Source organism: Papilio machaon, chromosome Z (genome assembly GCF_912999745.1).
Source record: "Papilio machaon chromosome Z, ilPapMach1.1, whole genome shotgun sequence".
NCBI lineage: Eukaryota > Metazoa > Arthropoda > Insecta > Lepidoptera > Papilionidae > Papilio > Papilio machaon.
The window spans coordinates 5480078-5502784 of NC_060016.1; the positions used below are offsets into that span (position 1 = coordinate 5480078).

Here is a 22707-nt window from a genome sequence, read left to right on the forward strand (position 1 = left end):
AGTTATTATATGAATATGAAGAACATTTAAAAAAAACATCAAAAACCAATTACATATGCTTTTCAATCAACAACCGTACACAACCGTTAAACTTCAATATAAAGATTCATGACTGCAGTAACGTGAATAACGACTGTCTCTGCCCTAGTATTGAGCAAGTTGGTTGTACCAAATATCTTGGACTAATGATCGATCAAAGATTATCTTGGCACAATCATGTTGAATTATCTACAAACAGAATACGAAAACTGATTTGGATTTTTAAAACTATCAGAAACATAGCCTCTAGTAAGCTTTTAAATCAAGTGTACATGGCTCTTGCGCAGTCGATTCTGACATACTGCATCCCTGTTTGGGGTGGTACTAACAAAGTTAAGCTCTTAGAGCTAGAACGCAGCCAAAGATCCCTAATAAAAGTCATGTACCATAAGCCCTATAGGTATCCTACGAGATTACTTTACGCTGACAGCAAGTTGTTGAGCATTAGGAAATTATACATACTACACTTGTTAATAACAAAACACAAATCAGTTTTCTATAATTCTAAATTGGATACTAGAAGAAGCAAAAAAGCAATCAATGAAGGTATGGTAAAAACATGTTTTGCTTGGCGTCAATATAAAAAACAATCAGAATACATATACAATAAAACCAATAAAATTCTAAATATGTCACATTTGAACCTACATGATTTAAAAAATATTGTTACGAATTGGCTTAATCAACTAGAATATGATGAAGTAGAAATGTTACTTAACGCACCATAACAGACACATTCAGAAACTAAATAGACCAAAATACTCACACTACTAGTTCCACGCATACACTTTCATGCACTTGCAGTTTAAACGCACACAACACAACACAACAACACGCGCGCATTTACACTTAAAAGCAAACACACATGCAATGTATTAGTCTAAGTCATAACGAAATGTAACAAAATAAAAATGTATAAAATTTCATATGTTATGGAAGAACGGGGCATCCTGACACAAGTATGTACTTACTTAAAAGGGTGCCTCAACCTAAAATTTGTTTGTAATAATTGTGTTTTGAAATAAATAAAATTTATTATTATTATTATTATTATTATTTAAAACTAATATTATTCTGTTCGCGTAAAGTTGATTGTAAGGACAACGCACAATGGAAGAGTAATGCTGAGTTTCACATGAGGGCAGACCAGTGTTGGTGTAAAGTGTTACTCTGCAGTACTGCTATTGTTTGATCACACACTTACTGACAAAACTGTACTATACTGCCTCGGCGCTGACGTGTGCGTTCGAGCAATATTAGTACTGCAATGTCTTACACCTCTGCCTTCTCCTATGTTCTGCCTTTGTGTGAAACTAGCATAATGCGCGTGAATCATTGTCTGACGCTGAAAGTAGGCAAAAATCATATAAAGGCACGTGCTTGTAACAGTGCTTACATGAACTAATCTATGAGTATGAAAGATGTTGAAAAATGAGCTCCATATTATGAGTTTGCCTTGAGAATGACCTCTAACATATTGAAACTAGTTCTAGATTTTATAATCGTAGCGTAATTTTCGTGGCAAATAAAAAAAACTATCCTGGTTTACATCGGATTACAAGGTCATCTTTACATAGGGTAAAAGCTTGTTTATATAAGAATTGTCAAAACTTCTGTTCAAATAATGTACTCGTAACTGGAAAGAAGCTTCAATGTTTTTTAACAGTTATTTTCCGACAGACAGGAAAAAGTTTTTTTTTTTTTGCCTGCATGTACAGTATATTTTTATGTAAATGGGTTTATATGTGTTTATAATTCCATTGTGATCTATATCCTAACTTACAGAGCTGAATGGATTTTAGTTTATTTTTATTATATTAACAACTAATAATTAAATTAATTTAAAAAGAAATCTACCGATGACATATTTGCACATATTATGCACATTGCCTTATAGAGTACACGTTCGTAATTAATTCTGTTTGAGTCATCATGCGACCTCTCGAACGAACCGAACAGCTGTTGGGGTCGCAGCTTGTGAGTTCAAATTAGCTTTAATAAAATCGGCTCGTGAATTTTAAAGACATTTGTTATTAAATTGGTCACGAGTTATGACTCATTATCCGCAGACATCTCATACGTAATCAGAGCACAGACCTGAAAGGTGAGCTGAGTCAAGTAAGAAGGTAATCTGTTAAATTACAGCAATATAAAATTGATATATGTGATCACACAATATTTATACTAGTAATATTAGAGAATCATTGAGATTTTTCAATACTCGTATTATTAATATTTCTGTTTACACTCAAAAATATTTGTCTTCTTTACTAACAAGTAAGGAGCAAAAGAGTATATAAATATTGTTAATTAATTCAATCTCATTTATTATAACATATATTAACATTAAGTGTGTAAAAAAAACTACCTAATAAATACTTTACTTTCTGAGACTAGCAGTAACTATTTTGATAACAAATTCTTGATTTTGTTTTCAACAATCAATGACTTGTCACTTTGACACTTGTTTCTCTATCTACCTCAAATTTTATTTGGCTGAAAAGCAATTTCAAAACTTTTCAAAAGATTGCGCAAAAACATATTAATTAAAGTATCGACGTTTGCATAAATAATTGACCCTTTAATTAACATCACATAAGATATTGTTAACTTCCGATCAAAGATACGATAGAAGTTCAATCAGGGAAATCTAAATAAAACCGATTAAAACGTGGCATCGGATATACCTAGCATCTTAATAAAGTTACAGCATTTGTAACAATAAAATAACAAAAAACATAACGACGACGTTTATCCATTTACAAACGGAATACTCCTTGAAGTCTTAAAAATGAGTGGAATAGTTAATTTTACTTTACTTGTATACACTTCTTTACGCTATCTAAGGTATGTAAAAAACGGGACAGGTTTATTTTGTAATTAACAACAGAATTGCAACTCATAAATGTTAAATAATAAATTTATATTTTAATGCGATGAAATTCTATTACGTTTTCTATTTTAATAAAACACTTTATTATAAAAGTTCGTTAGAACTAAATGTAGAATGTAGATTGTGAACGCTAGAGGAAATAATTACGCTAGATTCGAGTTTGCGGCAGATGTGGAAATTTGACTAGACAGTCACAATTACCTTGTTCCCCGTTTCCTGTGATACATATACAAATTCAAAGCAAACATAGCTATCGTTTGTCGACATACAAATTGCTCACACGGTTAGGTGAAGACTCTCAATGAATTAACGAAAACCAAAATTTCTCCTCTTCTTTCCACAAAATAATATTTCCATAATATTACTTATGAAAACAAAATTATTTACAGAATTTATCCTTCATGTTTGGTTTTTCCTTTCGTTTTAGAATTATTATGTATTAAATCAAATCAGAATTAACGCAGCGATCATGTGATCTAACTTGCAGGTTATAATTTATTTAATGATAAAATATTGACAGAAATCTTTTTAAATTTTGTTTTTTCCTACAGAAATGTTCGACTCCCTACCATTTCTGTTTACTCTCGTATACCGCATGCTAATCTTCCTGGTGTTGCTTGTCAGATATCATGTTACATCTTTCCTATCATAATCACACTAATATTATAAATGCGAATGTTTGGATTTGTGGATGGATGGATGTATGGATGTTTGTTAGAAGGAATCTCCAGAACGGTGTCATGGAATCGCTGAAATTTAGCATAGATGTCGAACATCGTCTGAAAGAACATAAAGGCTACTACTTTTTTTTTTTAAATTGAGATGCTGATAAACAGAGATAGCAATAGCAAAAATTTACCGTGCTTTTTACACCCTATCCCGTGTCGGTAAGAGGGTGGCATTAATAGCCGTACGTGGTACAAATTTTTGCGACTTACTTGCTTTAGATCTGAACCACGAATTAGATTATTATACCTGCAAAACCTCTTCAACATATATCTGGTATCATAGTCAGCTTTGGACGTTCGCTGTTAGACATAAGAACCCCACAAAATCAGTCATAAATAATGGTGACTAGCTCTTAACAATGCATAAACCTTTCTATTCTAAAGTGGTCGCGTATAAGGCGAAGGATTTTTAGGTCACTAACTAGAAGGCACAGTCTACTAAGACCATCCACGAGGCAGGGCTATGAACTCCTCTGAACATTGCTGAATTTTCAAAATTACTATTAAATATGGAGACTAAAGTATTTTAGACGCCTTTTTAACGTTTTTTCTAACGTGAATCATATATTATGCGTATTAAAATTTCGCGCTCGCTTGCAATTTGCACCACAACGAAAATAAACTCTCCCCCTGACAGTTGGGTGTGGGTTGCCGTGTCAGGAAAGGGGTCAAGGATCGATTATCAGGGTACACGCAGGACGTGTGTTGAGGTATTAGTATGGTTGGAACGGCATTACGTTTAATTTAATCAAGAATTTTATATATAACCTGCGTTTAAATCCTTTATATGATGTATTAAACAAATATACGTTGACGTATATATACACCATCTGTTATGAAAATTACGGAATTCACTTAAATTAAAGTGTAACATTTCCTTTTTCAATAAAATATTATAAATATTGATTATTGCTACTTGCAGATGTACTCGTATATTATAGACAATTTCAGAGACATTTGATGGCCGGTTTTCCACCTTTTGCTATAAAGAAGAAATAACATTTCAATTTCGCAAGTTTAGTCCAACCAAATGGAACTCATTTTTTAAAAGTAATATTCGATAGGATTGTTTTTAAAGTTATCAAAAATAGATAGATATACTTTATAAATATACAAATTAGTAATTTATAATTATTATTTTATGTGAATGATTAGGAAATTAAACATAAATTTTAAGATAAATGCTAACAAGTAAATTGTAAGCTATTTAAGTTTTACTTAAGAATCCATCGGAGGTGTTATAAGTACCTACTTGAACTTCTTATAGTTCTTCCGATAACTTGCGCTAAGTCTACTAAGTAAAGGCGGCTCCACACTTCAATTTAAATATTTTACAACCACACACGTGAAACATATCGATGATATACGAGTTTATGTTTTTCTTATAAGCGGAATGCTTATCCACAAAATATGAGTTAGTTATCGCAGATGCATTTTAATAGGACACTTTAAACGTTTATTAGAAACTAGCTTTTGCCCGCGACTCCGTCTGCGCGGAATAAAAAAATAGAAAATGGGGTAAAATTATCCTATGTCCGTTTCCTGGTTCTAAGCTACCTGCCCACCAATTTTCAGTCAAATCGATTCAGCCGTTCTTGAGTTATAAATGGTGTAACTAACACAACTTTCTTTTATATATAGATTGCTGATATTTTTATACTTGACGCTCTAGAACTAGACGTAGATTATGTTGATCATTATAAGAACCTACCAAGATAATATTCATATTCGCAGTGATAATATTGTTGATTAATACATCTTCTCTGGCCTTTAAGAAATATAAAAAGAAACGGTCACCCGCTACTTCGTCATCGCAGAATTAAAAAATAGCCTCCACCTAATATTCCCGCGTGCATCAGCTAAACCTTCCATTTGAAGTCCCGTCAAGAACGGTCGAGACGATCCGGAGACTAGCCGGAACAAACGCGACCTTTTTGACAGACAGATGGAAAGACAGACAAAAATGCTAAACATTAGTTTTTATCAAATCAATTTTTCTTTTTCATCAATTTTTCAGCAAATTCACCATGTGTAACGGATAATATTTTTTTCAATATTACATACAGGGACTGGACTCCCATTTTTCAAGAAATCTAATTACCTCTTTTTGCGAAAGAGCAAGATTACTCAGGAGTATTTGTACATTTTACTGATATCGTAAAGGCGTTACATCTGATATTTTCTTGTCAGTATCCAAGTTGACGGAAAGGAGTATTGATTTTGTTACAAAGCTGTAAGTAATAGGTCAGTATAGCGAAAGGTTGTCGTAATATTTTCGTGTCTTGCCATTTCTTGCTTAAATTGATCGAACTAATTATGAAGCGTAATTAATATTGATAGTTTAGATAAAACCGCTACTAGTTTATATATCTTTCTGTGAAAGTATGTCATCTCCAAAACGTATTTTAAGGGTTATTAACATTTAATAATAATTAAAAAGAATACTAAAATGACTTTAATATAATTTCCATGCATCTCTTTCTATGAATTTTCAGAACCACAAGTTGAAGTAAGGATAAAGGCGGAAAATTTCATCGCTTGCGTATTTCGCATTTCCTACGTAAGGAAAAAACGTTATCCGCCATTGTATTCGAACAATACGAACTGCCCTCACTGTGCACTCACTACATAAAAGTATTTAATACATAACTAGGTATACGTATAATCACAGTTAAGGCATTCTTATGTCGAATGGCCCAAGTTTTCTTTATTACAAGTTTCCGTTATTCAATATTTTCTGATATCCTGTTCGCCAGCCGTAAGATACAAAACATAACATCACTTTCAAACATTTTAAAAACGCAAAAATTATCAAAATATTTGTCAATATTGTGTGAACAGGATATTCGCACAACATTTCAGAAAAAAGTGTCAAAAAAAGCCGCGTACTATCACAACAGCTAGTTTTCAGATTAAGGTAATTTTTTGTCGTAATACTAGTTGTCATCTGCGTCTTAGTCAGTGTGTAATTTATAAAAAACTCGACGAGTAGCCTACACATTATTCGAGACTTTAACTCTGGTCCAAATTTAATCGAAATCTGTTCAGCTGTTCTGGAGATACTTGGCAACACATTTGCAATTGTAAATTTTATAACTACGTAACATATGCCTTGATAAGGATATTAAAGGGAGATAATAAAATATGGAAGTCCATTACATGAAAATTACATAACGTACGCAAGGCTTTTATGTGAGCTTTGAAAATAATTAACAGTTTGTAAATAACGTATTGTCGGTTGGGTTTAAATTGACACAATAGACAAGTGATGCGAGCTACCGCTCGTTGAAGTACCGGTACCCGAATAAACGGAAAGGTTTAGTTACGCTATTTTTTACTTTAACGGAAACAATACGCAATCATTTGAACCACTGACTCGGGCAGAAGCTAAATTGCCTCCTCATTCGGTTCTATTTATTTGGTTTAAATTCTAAAATTCTAGTATTTAGTTGTTTTAAAATTCGTAAATTATTCTTAAATAATAAATTTATACTGCGGCCTGTTACTCATATTATTATCCGTTACTTTTTTTTAATGTATGGGTGTAAGTTTTTATACATATATTTCCGCGGTGGAAACCCACACTAAAATATCAAAATGTTTTTTAAAATAAATCTAATATTTTAAAAGGCTACAAATAGATTCTAAGAATGTAGCTACGTGTACTTAAAACTTTTATGCTTTTATGGGGTAGTTCATCGATTTACGAAAACGTTGGCAGCTAAACCAGTAAAGTGATGTCATTCTTTGGGTGTGTTTCAGTAATGGCAAGTGTCACGACCACGAAAACGATTTTACAATGAGTTCCCACTGCCAAAATAGGTGTATAGAAACATATTGTTCACACAAATCTTAGTGTTGCTACAGCGACAATGTATTAAGCTTAACACCTCACTTTTAGAATATTTACAAATAATGCTAACTAAACGTTGTTTTAATTATTAGTGAGTTATGTTCAAGTTTTATTTTAGGATAAGTAATGTGCCATTCCAGTGCGTATGTCCTTTTCGAACACCTAAATATCAACTGAATATTAACATTCAAAATTATTTATCGATTTAAATAACTACCATAGGACTTCCATAAGACGTGAGTTTAGAATTAATGAGGCAACGCCTAACAGCCGTGTGGCTCGGAATTGCTTCTTATGAATGCTAAATCGCTTTTAGTGAGATTGCACTTAGAGAGTATATTTAAAAGTGGAATAATTCCACAAAGAATAAAAATGAGTATGTATAAATTCGAAAATCAATTTGTGACAATTATAGTAGTTAACGAGTTAACTGTGCAATGTGATTTGTGCACAATAACCTGCCCAATAACTAAATCACCACACAGTAACAGTTTACAGTACTTACTTGATTAATTAAGTGGTACGTCCATATATTTTCATTCACCGTAATCAGATTTGATGCAATTCCGGCTATCCTGGTCAGTATTATGTGAATTCAAGTAAATTTTAACTAAATGTTTATTTCTAATTGAACTGTAATAAAAACAATATTTTTTTATTGAATTTGTAAATAATTACAAAGACAATTACAGTTAAGAATTGATTTAATCACAATACCACATCGCTTCAAAGAATAAAAAAAAACATCAAAACATCAATTCTCTGTTTCTAATCTCGACTATCGGACAATTCTGAAAATGAAAAATATTCCAGCATTTTCTCGCCTGAATTGCAAAGGAAAAAAAATCAATCCCTCATTTGTGTTACCTTGATAATACCCAAGATACGTCTGCTAGCAAAACTACAGTATTTTTCTTGAGTTCACAACAACCCTATAGGGTTGTCAAATCTTAATATTCATCAGATTAACCTTGACATGTTGTCCCCGCTACATATATTTTCACTAATAAATTCATGTTTTTTTAAACAAATGCATTTTATTACATTGTAGCTTTTATAACTGAATTTGGAAATTATAGCGTAAAGCAAGTAAATGGATTATGTACGCCTTTGAGATATGAATAATTCGAACACTCCACATGCCTTCGACCTAAGAATTTCAACACTTATCTTTGAGTTCTTACCATAGGAATTTTTCGCGGTGGAAGTTAATCACATTGTATAGGTTACAGGAATTGTTTATTGTTAAGACATGAGCGATATGAACTTGGTTGTAAGATTACAAAAACATAACAATTATATCAGAAAACTTAATAGAGTACCTACTTTACAAAATGGGAATTTATATGTATTATCTTTCTATCGGTCTTGTATTCTTTTTAATTCTAACATAGCTTTTCACAATAACTACGAGCAGATTTTCTAAAGCTCGTACCTTGTAGCACAATGGAATATGTCGATTCAGTCATAGGTTAACAATTGCAACTTTAAAGATTTTCCTTCATATGATCGGATCATATAAAAGAAAATCTCCTGATAAAGCTCTTTCACTAGAATTGCCTAAACGATTGAGAGCATTTTCAAAGAACTAAATGGCGTCTGAAGTTTGTTGCCGTACGACTTATTGCGAATTTAATTTTAATAACTGCAATAATTATACTCAATTTAATTAAAGAAAAAGATTGAAAAGGCAAAAAATCTTACTAACTTGGATAAAAACGATCTAAATACAAATCACAGAGTTTACGAGATTCCAAAGCGGTTTCGAAACGTTTTCCACTTGGAGAAAAACTTGTTTAACCTAAAGGCGGCAAAGTAATCGCAGAGTGAGATTGGATACACTGCAGTAAGTTTTAAAATCAACATCTTGCTTACTTAATTATAAAAAGTTTAACAGCAAAATTAAAAAGTAATATTCCAATAGGAATAATATGCAATAGCAGAGTCAAGAACTAAAATTATATAAATGTTATAAAAGTAATGGTTATTATACGCATAGTATATACATATATATTAGTACATCTTTAACATTAACCTTGAAATATAAATAACGAAACGGCAAAGCGATGAACGTTAAATTTAAAATTATTCAAACATGAGATAACATCTAGAATGTATTGTAATTAAACGCTGACGTAAGTTTCAACATAAAAAATATACACTTTTGTAGTAATTATCATTCAATTGACGATATAGAAAATATCGCAGCGGACCTATCAAGTGAATACTCCAATCGTAGCAGCTTTTATGCTATAAAAAAAGGGGCAGCTATTTTTTATTTCATAATCCAATGAACAATATAGAACGATCGAAAGGTCAGCATGAACAATAACTGTATGATATTTTACGTCAGAAAAACGTATCAAAATGTAAAATTTACGTGATAGTGTAACTTTTACTATTACTAATAGAGGTAGTTTTGTCAGAAAAAGTTTGGGGGCAACTTTTTCCCAATTTAGGAGTAGTTGGGTATGGAGTGGATATAGGGTTTTATAAGTCCACTTTCATCCAACGTAGCTGTGCATCGAAATAAATCAGAATATAAGAAAAAACATTTCATTTTTTTGTTCATTAATTTTTTTTTTTTTCATTTTATTTTACGTGCAATTTTTGTTTTAGGCATATGGCATTCTTTTACGTTTATGTAAATTTGTAAATAAAATTCCGTAGTAAAAAAAGCCATCTTCCTTATTTAAAACTAACAACAACAACATAATCACGCCCATAACCCAGTGGGGGAGGCAGAGACCACAGATCTCCATTTGCCGCTTTTCTGACACATCTCTTTCGCTTCTTCTACATCTACGCATACATGCAAGTCGGTTTCTGTTGCTCTTAATATCGCCCGTCTTGAGTATTTCTTCTCTGGCCGGTAAAAGTCCGTCTGGGACAGCTTTGACCGACGCTGTCGCTCACATTCGCACCATAAATTTCCTTTTTTAATCTCCCTTAAATAAATTAATACTAATAATGAATATATATATTTTTCTTGAATAGTGAAAAATTATAAATATAAACTTTGTAAGTATTGTCACAATACTTATTTTCTTGTTTCAATATAAAAATTAAATTAAAAAAATCTTACCAATACATCGTTCTTATGATTCATCCAAATATTTTCACAACTGTTACACGTAGGACGAGTCTCACGAACCCTTAATAATATGCCTTCTATCTCTTTCATTACAAAGCTAAAGAAAGAGATAACAGACAACCGGTTTGAATCACGGCGAACTGCTCATTCTTATTTTTAGTGATACGACTATTCTATGTTAATCTGTCCGTTGCTTAAATTGTATGGTATAATTTAAAAGCATATTACAACGGAGAAGAGAAATAAAAGTTTAAAAAACCAAACTTCCTTTTCTTAGTGATCTCTTTATAATGAGAATTTTTAGAGTAATAACACTAACCCCTCATTTCTTTCAAATATTGTTTAATCGACAAATTCGATGTAAAACAAGACGCGTTGGCAATCGTCCTCAACTGTTCCGCTACTTCTTTCAACTTTCACCAACAATGAGTCAAATCTCTCCGCTATCATCGCGGTGCTAATTCTTTGTGACATTGACAATCCTCCGGTTCGTTCACTCGTGATTGTGTAATCAATTCGGACACCTATATAAATATACACAAGTATGTAACTATGCTATGTAACATAAAAAACGCGAATCCAATTTAAAAAATATATAAGGGTTGGTATTATTTAATCACTTGATTTCACCTGTATACTTTACTTAACAAGTAAATAGGATAGAAAAGTATTTCATTAAGAGTATTTGGAATATCTACCGTCAGTTGATATTTATAGATTAGTCCCCTATGCGTTCCTAAAAAACTAAACACTAGATAGATTGTGTTGAAACTACAGAATATTCGGAGGATGCCAGAAAAAAAAATGTCTTCTAAAAAACCATATAACTATTTTATTTTTTTCAATGAAACTTTTCGCTTAAAATGTTACATATTTTTTTATTATTTAAACTTGTGGTATCATTTTTCGCCAGATTCAGCTAGAAGTGTAATATAACCTAGTTTTTGAAGTCAATTGAAATCATTTTTAAGTTTTAATAAAATAAGTTTATACAAGCTATACAGCTAGCAATGTCAAATTTTCTAGGAATATCAAATATTCAAGACTCTCGGGACATAAGGCAATCTGTGAAGTGGTCTACCGTGTCCAGAGAAACTTTGCATGCACAAAGATAAGTAGTTACTTACTCCTACATACCCAATGTTAAAATTAAATAAACACATAATTATATTCATCAAATCAAATATTAAAATGTCTTGTTCAAATCCTGAGATTTGAATGAAATATAGTCTTAACTTAACTCAATATTCATCAAAATGACTCTCCTGAAAGATCATATTTTTATGAATATCCTATATACGTGGATGCCATTTTGTTTACTTGGATTACCTTCGTGCACATATCTTCCAGCATTAATCTAATCTAATAATCAATAAAATCGACGAAGAAGTCAGCGCTCTCTCCAAGCCAATCACGCAAATTGCATCGTATTATGATACTTCATGTGTAATACTCGTACCTTCTTCCGCTTCTGCACTCAATATGAATCATTAATTGAATGTAATCAATTCTTCGATCGTTGCATTTCTTTGCCAATTATGACTCGTACGTACTTGTTTGTTGAGTAATTTTTAATCGGACAGTTATTTCAAATTTTAAACATCAAAAAGGTTGCTTTAATAGAGAAAAAAATATTTTGACAGGACAAAGAAAATTTTTCAAAAGGGTGATTTCGAACTTCAAAATTTTAAGGTGAGACATCTGTTATTTTATCCATTTTTTATTTTAGTCTATAACAGTTATAATTATTTTTACAAGGGACGAGAGAAAAAGAAAAGTATTAATAAAACGGTCTTTTTTCTGACAGATAAGATTGACGGACGCCATGATTTATTAAAGCTCTGACAAGTCTCAAGTGTCATTTTTGGAACAGTAAAAAGTTTCGTTTTAATGAAAGAATATGTCACCGAGAATAATATCGATTTATGGCGATGGAAATTGTTTGTTCAGATCGATTTCTTATTGCATATACAACAATCAGGAGAGACATCGAGAAATACGGCTGAATGTCGTTAATCGAGTAGTTAGTGAATGGAATAGATATAAAAACTTCATAATCGGCGACACATCGTACAGTTTAAATATTATGAGCGCTTCGGATTATCAAAGTTTAATGTCAAGAGATGGGCAATATGGTGGGCATGTGGAAATACATTGTGCAAGTGAACTGTATAATGACTATACATTTAAGGTCCACGTCAACATGAGCAATAGAACAATAGATTATGGAAGGGGAAGGATAACTAAACATCTATTATTTTCGGGATGTTTCGATGCAGGTCATTATAGCGTTCTAGAATTTGGCGATAATTAAATTATTTTATTATTTAGTCCTTATTTTTCTTTTTGATCATCGAGAAATTTTTAGAGGACAGTTTCAATTCTTGACGATCTGGTTTACATGTCATATCTTCGTTGGATTCACCACGACCACAATTTTTTTTGTCAAGTTATGCAGACCTCACAATGTATTTTTTAAAAAATATTAAACATTTATTATTTTGGAATTATCATGTTTATTTTCAAGTGTTTTTATATTCCTATAGCAACATAGTCTTAACAATTAGGTGTATTTTAAAAATACCGTTTTTTTTTTAAAATACAAACGACTTAATGAATTTTATGAAGTTACGTTGACAAACATGGAATTAAAAAGTCACTTCAATGGAGTTAAAACACCCCGACTCGGCTAGTTAACTTAATAACTGTGGTTAACATCGGCTTGAGTAACTCAATTTCGCGCACAACGAAAAACAATAAACCTACATTTACTTTCTCTTGTGAAAATTTTTAACTTTTTATTTTGAATTAATATTATTAAGGCTATATTTTCTCGTCAAAGTGAAATGATTGAGGAAGTTAGTATGATTTTAAAAGTATTTACTCGAAATATTCTCGTCAACGATACATTATGAATGTCGTCCGTTTGTTATTCGACAGATTGTGTCGATTTGTTTAAATTAAAATCCCGCGACTTTTCACAATTTGTCTTGGTCTTGGTCAATTTGTCAATTCATGATCGGTCGACGTAGCTTAAATGTGGTCACCTAATACCAAGTTATGGGTAGTAAACATTTTTAAAGATTGTACTTTAAAATCGTCCTTAAAACCAGCTAACTGTAAAAATTTTATTAACATCCATCAAATCACTCGCTACAGTAACAAACACAGTTTGCTTTTCCTCAAACGGTTTTGATTTGTGACTGAGTCAGTTATAAATAACTCATAATAAATTATTTAACTTTACATCAATAATTTGAAATGAGTCATTATTGTTACACTGCTGATTCATTACGGTAGTGTACTTGGAAATTATGTAAACAAGATAAAACTTTAACGTAAAACGTATTTCGTAGTTTTTGTCATACGATCGAACTCAATAATCCCCTCCAAAGATCGATCCACAGATTATTTTAATTACTTTGTACAATTGCTGTAGACCAGTCATATCTTTCTCAAAATGAAAGGTAAGATTTTTAGATTTCTATTGTGATCTTGATATCGATTTTTGAAGCGTTCCAATAAAAAATGTTAATCAAAAATATCATAGATATGCAAAAATGGATCGAGTTGGGTTATGGAGTTCGGCCGTTACGGACAACTAAAATATCTGCATTATGACGATGACCTAGATGATAAGGATAGTAAAACTATTTATACATTCCAAAATAAACGAAGATTCACAGGTAAACGGACCGTTAGAGAAACCTTAGTGCGGTTCGTTTTAATTTCCGTACTGTTGGAAATTCAGAATTCTAATGATCTTTATGTTCAAAAACAGGGAAACTAGATGAGAAAAAGCAGAAAGAAAGGAATGAAAGTCTAAATGAGTTTTAGATACCAGCACCTAACTTTCAGACAATTTGTAGAATTTTAGCGTACCTTTGCTTCACGCTTTCTAACTTTTAGATATTGAACATAAGAGTAATATATACAATACAGTATATTAATTGGATACATCATCATTACATACTTTAAATCGCAATATTTCACAAACTAATCGGTATCTCATAATAAAAAAAATGCCTTATAAATCAGATGTTGATAGTTTTTGAAACAAATTCGGTCCAGCACAAGTATACAGCATACTTTGACGCAGAATAGACATTAATTCATGATCACGATCAAAAACGTTCGTAAAATATTGTTAACTAGATCGGTACAAAATCAACTAGAGTAAATTTAATTTCTTACGAAAGTAGTAAATCAAATACATCGGTCCAAAATAGCAAAGTTAAATAACATGATCTACTTCATTGAATTGTAAACATTGTAATGAACAGCGCACACTCGATTATTTGTAAATCGTAAACATGGACATGTTTCATACAACATGTCACGACTGCGAGGACTGACTCACATGTGCTACGTGAATTTCCTCACAGTATATATTCACTTGATACATTAAACGCTAAAATTCTTATAAAGAGCACTGAATCACGCAGACATTCACAAACTAGTCAACACGGATGTAAAATTATGTATTTATTTAGTACATCATGAATTAAAACACATGTGGTAGATGTATTTTTCCATGTACCTAATCAGTCAAAAATGTTGTCTGTATATGTGTACTCGAAGTAGCAGAACTTCAAATGACACAGTTAATAATTACACTTATTCATTAGTTGTCGAATGTTATCCGGATGGTATTATCTATAGTCGACGATTACTTCGTTACCTACTATTTATAGAAATTGTTTAAAATTCAAAGAAACATTCGTAGTATCAATTTCCTTTCCACGCTATCCATTTGTCTTTAGTACGTAAAATGAATAAAATAATAAAATATGAAGTCATAAGTTGCTGATATACTATCTGTTCATTGCATTTTCAAAGTAAATACTTTTATCAGAATAGCGATACCCCGAAAACATTGAATGTATGTACATATGACTGTTATCTCAATGTTGTAATGATAAAGATCGCCACATCGTAAAGATGATACTTAACAATCAGCTGATTCAAAAATAAATATTAATACTTATGTAAGTAAATAATTACAATTCAGACTGTTATCAACGCAAACCCTTAGCTTATTATTGCTATTTTCGTAAACCGTTTTGCAAGTATTAACACATGTGTTAATATTATGGATTTTTCAAAGTAAAGTTTTCAGTTAAATGTTTTTTTAATATATAACTTGTTCAATATCAATCAAAATAAATATGTATTGTATGAAATTTCGTTCCACTTCACTGCGCTGACAGAACCGAAACGAAATCAATCCCTTTGGTGAGTTAATTAAAAAATAAAATGAAGCTTAAAAGCAATATGTTTTATGAACTGTAAATTGCACTTATATAGCATGAATTTTATTCGACTTGCATCGCTATTTTTAAATTATAAAGATCACCAAAGATCAATTTGTTTTGAAATACTATACTAACCTTTGAAATGGTAATGAGCTAACGATCTGAATGTACGTATTTTAAATCTAAAATAATTATCATTTTTTACTACAGTCTTAGAATAAACTTAGGTTAGATGTCGACACTAGAGAAATAAGAAGTGTAATATGTACATTATAATTAAAAAAAAAGTATTGGGAATGTATTTTTTTGGTTCCACATTCACTTTTTCTATGTTAGATCGCCGCAATTGTTTACTTTAATTACTAAAACACCTGATTGATAATGATGTACCTAATCCCGGCCGTGGCGACCATCTTCAACTCCAATGTTACCGTTGATGTGCTCGCATGTGGCTTTTGTAGCCACTTTTGTTTGTAAAAATCCTCGCACATTGCGGACATGATGTCGGGCTTTTAGCTCGCCGCGTCTGGCATCCAGCTCAAGGAGCCGCCGGTTTTCAAAGGCCTTTACGCTAAATTATGAGTGGTACAAAGCAATAAAACCCCATTCGAAATGTGGTGACTGAAAATGAACAATCAAGTTTGAGAGAGGTAGCCACCAAACTTCTTGCGCCTTCGCACAACTCCGTCATTATAAACTATATTTTGACCAAAAAATCAACAAATAACGTCTAGTGACCACCTTTTGTTCGTCATATGGCTTCGAATTACCACTTTATGGCACCAGTTTTAATTTGTTAGAAGACATAAAAGAAAATTTTCGGAAAGTATTGAAATTATTCGATGGCGTAATTGTAGTTTCGAAAGGACAATATTTTGAAGGCGATAAAATACATTAGAATGAATAAAGCTAAATAAAAAAAGAAATAAAGATAAAACACATTTTGCGAGTTTTCTAACCGAGTAGAATGTGTCCTTTGGGTTAATACAACTGCTTCAAGCAGACTTTGTCAGTTATATAATTTGAATACATATTTGTTATGGCTGGTTGTTGATTTACTGTGCCGTATAGGATATCCTTATACAATCTGTGTCCTAATTTCTACAGTTTCCAATGTTGTGTTTGCTTTGCCTGCTTCCTGTTGCTATTACTAGCAACGAATATTTCTCATGTTTTACTGATTTGAAGAAAACTATTGTACCGCTAATCATTATATAGATAATTGTAATATGAAAAGAACCGAAAACTTGTATATCAGCTTGGTTGCATAATTATGTTTCCTTTGGATTATAATTCGTCCCATCAAAACGAGCCGCTGATTCTATTAGTGATGTATCGTCAGCGAACCTTATATTAGCAATGTTTATTGAACGACGGTATAATCTTGTTAGTAAAGTTATTGATCTCACACCCGTAGTCAGCCGGTTCCTCGCCCTACAAACTGCGGCAGAAGCGAGCTTCCTTTTAATATTTGCTTTTTCACCTTCACTTCTCTGAGAACATATTTCCAGTTTCGTTTATTATGAAAAGTTAGGTAGAAACTTCCCATAGCATCTGAATGTTCTTAGGTTCTTAGGTACCATTCGAATCCCTCCTACAGAGTTCCCATCTTGTCCTGGTGGTGGGGCTATGTAGCTGTGGTATGGTCTCCCATGATGCAATTAAGCGGAATCTATGGCTGGTCTGTGGAGCTAGACTAGAGGTATCATACGAATATGACCATTGGAATAACAACCAACAAAATGTATACTACATATCTTACTTCTTACTACTATTAGAATCTTGTGGATCGATGGATGTTTGTTTGAAGTTATCTCCGGAACGGCTCAACTGATCTTGATGAAATTTGGCATAGGTGTATGTCATTGTCTGGAAGAACACATAGGCAACTTGTTATCTTTTTTTTTTAATTTCCCGCGGACGGAGTCGTGGGCGACTACTAGTATTAATAATACGTAAATAACGAATCCGGTCTATTCAAGCCAAGCAAGAAATAAAGATTAAAATAATAATCACTAAGAAGTTCGCAATAAAAATGACAACTGTTGCTTTTATAAAAGCAGCGCTGTTGGTAAAACTGCGTCTGCAAAGGTATTACGTAACCGAGACTTGGTATCTCGCTTATTTGGAGTTCAATTTATTCCACGTCCACTTTTTGCAATAAAAACCGCTTCTTGTCCCAATGAAAATTAAAAAAATAGCAAAGCGCTGTTGTACACGTAGAGTAAAATTATTTTTGTTTGTAGTAAAAGATATCGACCTTAAAAATTTTAATATTAAAATATTATTTTTGTGTAATATTAAAATTAACTTTTATTCCACAGTATTATTTACTAACGGTAAATAGACTACTTTTATCACTAAGAAGAAAATATTTAAAAGTACCTATAAATTTCAAAAGAAAAACTACCAAATAAAATGGAAAAGTGGGAAAAAAGTAATTAAAAATAATCATATATTTTTTCAAAGAAATTCTTAATTTGTGATTTGTGAGTATTTCCAGACAGAAAACAAAGACAGGCCATTTAGTAATTGTTATAGTGCCGTGATCTACCGATTGGATAGTGGCAAGTACATCGTTAAGATACGCGTGGGTAGACAAGTCACCCAAAAGCGTCGACCTCTAGTCGTATGACGAACACTGCGTGCCTAATTGTCACGAATTAACTTTAATCGTCATTCCGTACTCGGGTTATCTCGCAGGAATGTTTCGTACATCATTATCACTGCATGCCTCTTATTTGTCCCACCAAATTATTAAGTCCTAAGATGTAGATAGCCGTATTACCAATAACATTGTCCGATCCCGAGGTAGACCTCTATAAGCCAGAAACTTCGGTTAGAGAGAAACGTTTGAAATATCGCAGTCCTACGGATTTTTGCTTATCCAGGTTCGACTGTACTTGTTTTAAGATTCCTATAGTATATACAAATCAAATACAAAAACAAACTACTTTTGTGCAGTTGTTTTGGTAGTAAACCCACGGTAAAGTTTCATATAGTAAGAACTGCTTTGATTCGATAAGTTCCACAAGGTTCATGCCGTTGATTAGATATGGACATTAATATCATATTCAGTGAAATACCTTTACAACTTTTGATATTGATAAATAATTACTGATACGTATGCAACATGGAACAACCGACAACGTGGAATTATTCCGATAAACAGCACAATGCGAAAATATTCTCAGAATTGTGTATCCTCGTTAGCACAATATTTGCAAAGGTTCAAAAGAACACATTTTTCTTAATAAATATGTTGCTCATGGAAACGAAACGTTTGATCTTTTTTTTTTTGTAGGTTTTTATATTTATTTAATTGTGCTCCAACAAAACCATGTCAACTTATGGAAATCTATAATAATGATCCGTAAAATTGTGTGAAATACATAGGTAACAATTTATTTTTGTAATTGACCGATTTCCAGCGGTACTTTTTCAACGATAACTGGACGCACGAGCGACTATCTCAGATAGTTACGTAAACTTTATCAATGTCGATAATCAATATCTCTTATAACTTCTATGGATTTTTTTTACATTTATGCGAAAAATAACATACAACTTCTCAATTTTAAAGGTTTTCTTCTTAATCTAGTCCGATTTCAAAAACAAATAAAAATTAAAATAGGTCAAGAGATAAAACAGTTTACAAGATTTAAAACTGGATTAATCTATGTAATAAACTACTCTTGTACTGACCAATAAGAAACATGTTTTGCATCTTTAAAGCAAAGCCCTCCTTTATTTAATTCCATCTAATATATAAAATTCTCGTGTCACAGTTTTCGTTGCCATACTCCTCCGAAACGGCTTGACCGATTCTCATAAAATTTTGTGAGCATATTCAGTAGGTCTGAGAATCGGCCAACATCTATTTTTCATAACCCCCCCCCCATTTTTTAACTGCGCGCGGACGGAGTCGCGGGCGATAGCTAGTAATCGATAATAATATAAATTTTATGTGACAAGCTCAAGGTCTATAACAATCGCTAAGACGATGAGTAAGCTCTGTACGGTATTGTATTGCAAAATAAAAATATGGACAAGATCGTGCCAAATAGAAGTATTTGCCTGTAGCAGACGTTGACATTATCTGACCAGCTCTATCGACATTAAAACGTGCTGCAGAAAAGTCTTTCATTACTTTCAGTAGGATAAACTTCTTTAATGACTTTTGTGCTCCCCCGTTTCGTTACAAAAAAAGTATAATATTGAAGTTATCTAAATTATTGACTTTTTCATATAGCTCGCTACACACAGAAGATGTTCAGTAGTCTTAATTGGAATATTATTTGCGAAACTAATTAATGATTGAAATAATACGTTTTGATAAAGGCATCTTAAGCAAATAATTTTAATGTTTCTGTTTATTAATTATGCTACCCGTGTTTGGTACCAATTAACGAAATGGGACTTCATGTTAGGAATTAGGTAAATTTCGACGAATTTTCTCCACATTAATTCTTATTGGAGCTTTATAAAACAACCGGAATTAGTGGAACAGGTAAAAATGTTTTTTGTCGGGAGTAAAAAACACTGCGGTTACAAATTCCAACCAAAAAGTATTGATTTAAAGAGGAAATTTTACAAGTATTAATGCGTTTACTGATTAGGATTGAAACCTACAACCAAATTGCTGGAATTCCTTCTGTTGCTATGATAAATTTTTGAAATAACGTATTATCTTCCATTGGAACTTAAATATTGTCTGGAATAAGCTAAATCATTTGTTGCAAAATACTTGATGGTGCAGATTCAACTATTTAATTGAAGCCAATTAACACTAATTAAGATAATCGAAGAGCGATTCTGCTATATTGCTTGATCAGCTTAACAGCCGGATTAAAATCCAGGCGGCTGGTTCTAATTTGTTAACAATTGGAAGAGTCTCACTCAAATTGTTATAATGTATAAGTCCGTGACCCGGCTTTTCTGCCAGCATTACACAAATTTCAGTTTACGCAAAATATATTCAAACGTACTGGGGAATCATAATTGAGGCGTTATAGGGATTTACGGAGAGCTAACATTTACTTCTATAATATATACCAATATTTCAAGTTATTGCTTCGATCATTTCAAATACCTCTCGTATGATCCCATCGTGTTCCATCAACTAGAATCTAATGCTTTCTGTAAGAGTAAGCACGTTATTAAATAGGTTCATTCATTCATTTAAGGTTTATTACAACAATCCTCGTTAGGGTATTCTATGAAATTACTACAGCATTGGGCGACAAACGGACTTTGTATCAAGAGTAATCAGCGGAGCAATCATTGAAACATTTTTAGGAAATACTAGTAAAAGAAACAAATCTTTCTAAACGTAATCGTAGTTGGAAAAAGCAGGGCATGTTACGAAAGTGGACGAAATACAGAGAATTATAAGATTGAAATTCTGTGGTCCAATATTGATCCGCGTTTCGACCACGTGTTTCTCAGTTTCGAATGGAAAAATGAATATAGGTACATTGTAAGTAATCCTAAATTTAAAGTGATAACTGTGTAATAATTTTAATAAATATGATCGTTTCGATTAATGCCTTGAAATGTATTTCGACGAAACCATTTAAAATGTTTCTGGTAAAAGATTTGATAGTAAAAACGAAAGAGAAATAGTTTTTGAAACAATTAAATATAACTCATGTAAACTGTTTCTATTTCACGCATAAAATTATCTTTTTCTTTAGTTAATTCAGAGTTACCTAGATTGTTCGTAAAGTCTAATAACTGTCAACACTTTATCGAGCTACATTTAAAAAACTTATTTTAAATTAATTAATGATGATATACAATCGCATAATCCTTATAATATTCCCCCTTAACACTACACGACATTTATGAATAAAATTGTTCGTATATGTCCAACGTTTTAAAAGTTGAAGCAAAACTTTGTAAAATAAAGTTTGTTTTCAACGTTGAACTATGAATAGCCGAGTTACAGCGGCAATTTCAAAATAATAACCGACCAGTTATTACAAAAAGTAAGAAACTGAACACTTGTGTGTATACAAACTCGGTTAATAAGATAAACCGTTAATACGAACTTCTTAAAACATTGCGAGGATATTTTTAGTTGTGGCGTAAGCACGTTCTAGCGTAGTAAAACGCGCGGTGATGTACAGCGCACAGCGGCAAGTCCTCTACTTTTTCGGTAGGGAAATTTAAGAAAACTTCTTAGGTATTGTCAAGTTTCAACAGAGGTTAAGAAGATCGTCGGTTTAGGCTGAAGATTCGTTGAAAATCGACCGCGAAGTTTCACGCAAGCGCGACGCCTCCCTATATTCAAGTCTCGAAATTGTTAAACAATATAATGCGCCAGCTTGTTCGCTTCCAGTGCATGCTATAGTGGTAGAGTCACCGCGCAGCGTCACTTACCTGTTGCCAGTAGTCCTCAAGGGACAACTTCCATTCGAAATAGCCGGTGTCCGTTACGTCTTGCAACTCGCGGAATAGGTTACCGCTCGGAAGAACATCCATCGTGCTTACATGTGATGCCGAACGAATTTTTAGCACAACTCACGTAAACCCCCCACGACAGAACGCGCACGACTGGTTTGCCCGCGTCTCGCGACGGCATCCCCCCAACCCGCGCCTGCCCCGCGAATATCCTCTTGCGTAGAGTAGAAACAAACAGAGACAATGCTTATTGCTTTCTCTTTTTTCGTCCTTAAGGATAACCGAAAATACCATGAAATTTTAATAGGGAGCTCCTGAGATTAATGTTCAATTTTTTATTTAATTCTATGAACTTATATAATTGGATTATGTTATTTTTAAATATATGCTATATTAGTGCACTGACGATTGATGCCTAGTTGTATTAATCGAAACGATAT

The 22707-nt window shown here is 32.4% G+C and overlaps 1 protein-coding gene across 1 annotated transcript in view; it reads right to left on the reverse strand.

Moving 5' to 3' along the window:
* The window catches only part of LOC106717264 (Krueppel-like factor luna), a 60409-nt gene extending 38001 nt beyond the window's left edge, over positions 1-22408 (reverse strand). The window contains exon 1 of the mRNA XM_045686119.1: positions 22247-22408. Within this exon, the coding sequence (XP_045542075.1) occupies positions 22247-22348 (102 nt within the window). The 5' untranslated portion in view covers positions 22349-22408. The remainder of the gene's footprint in view (positions 1-22246) is intronic.
* Positions 22409-22707: the final 299 nt, after the last annotated feature.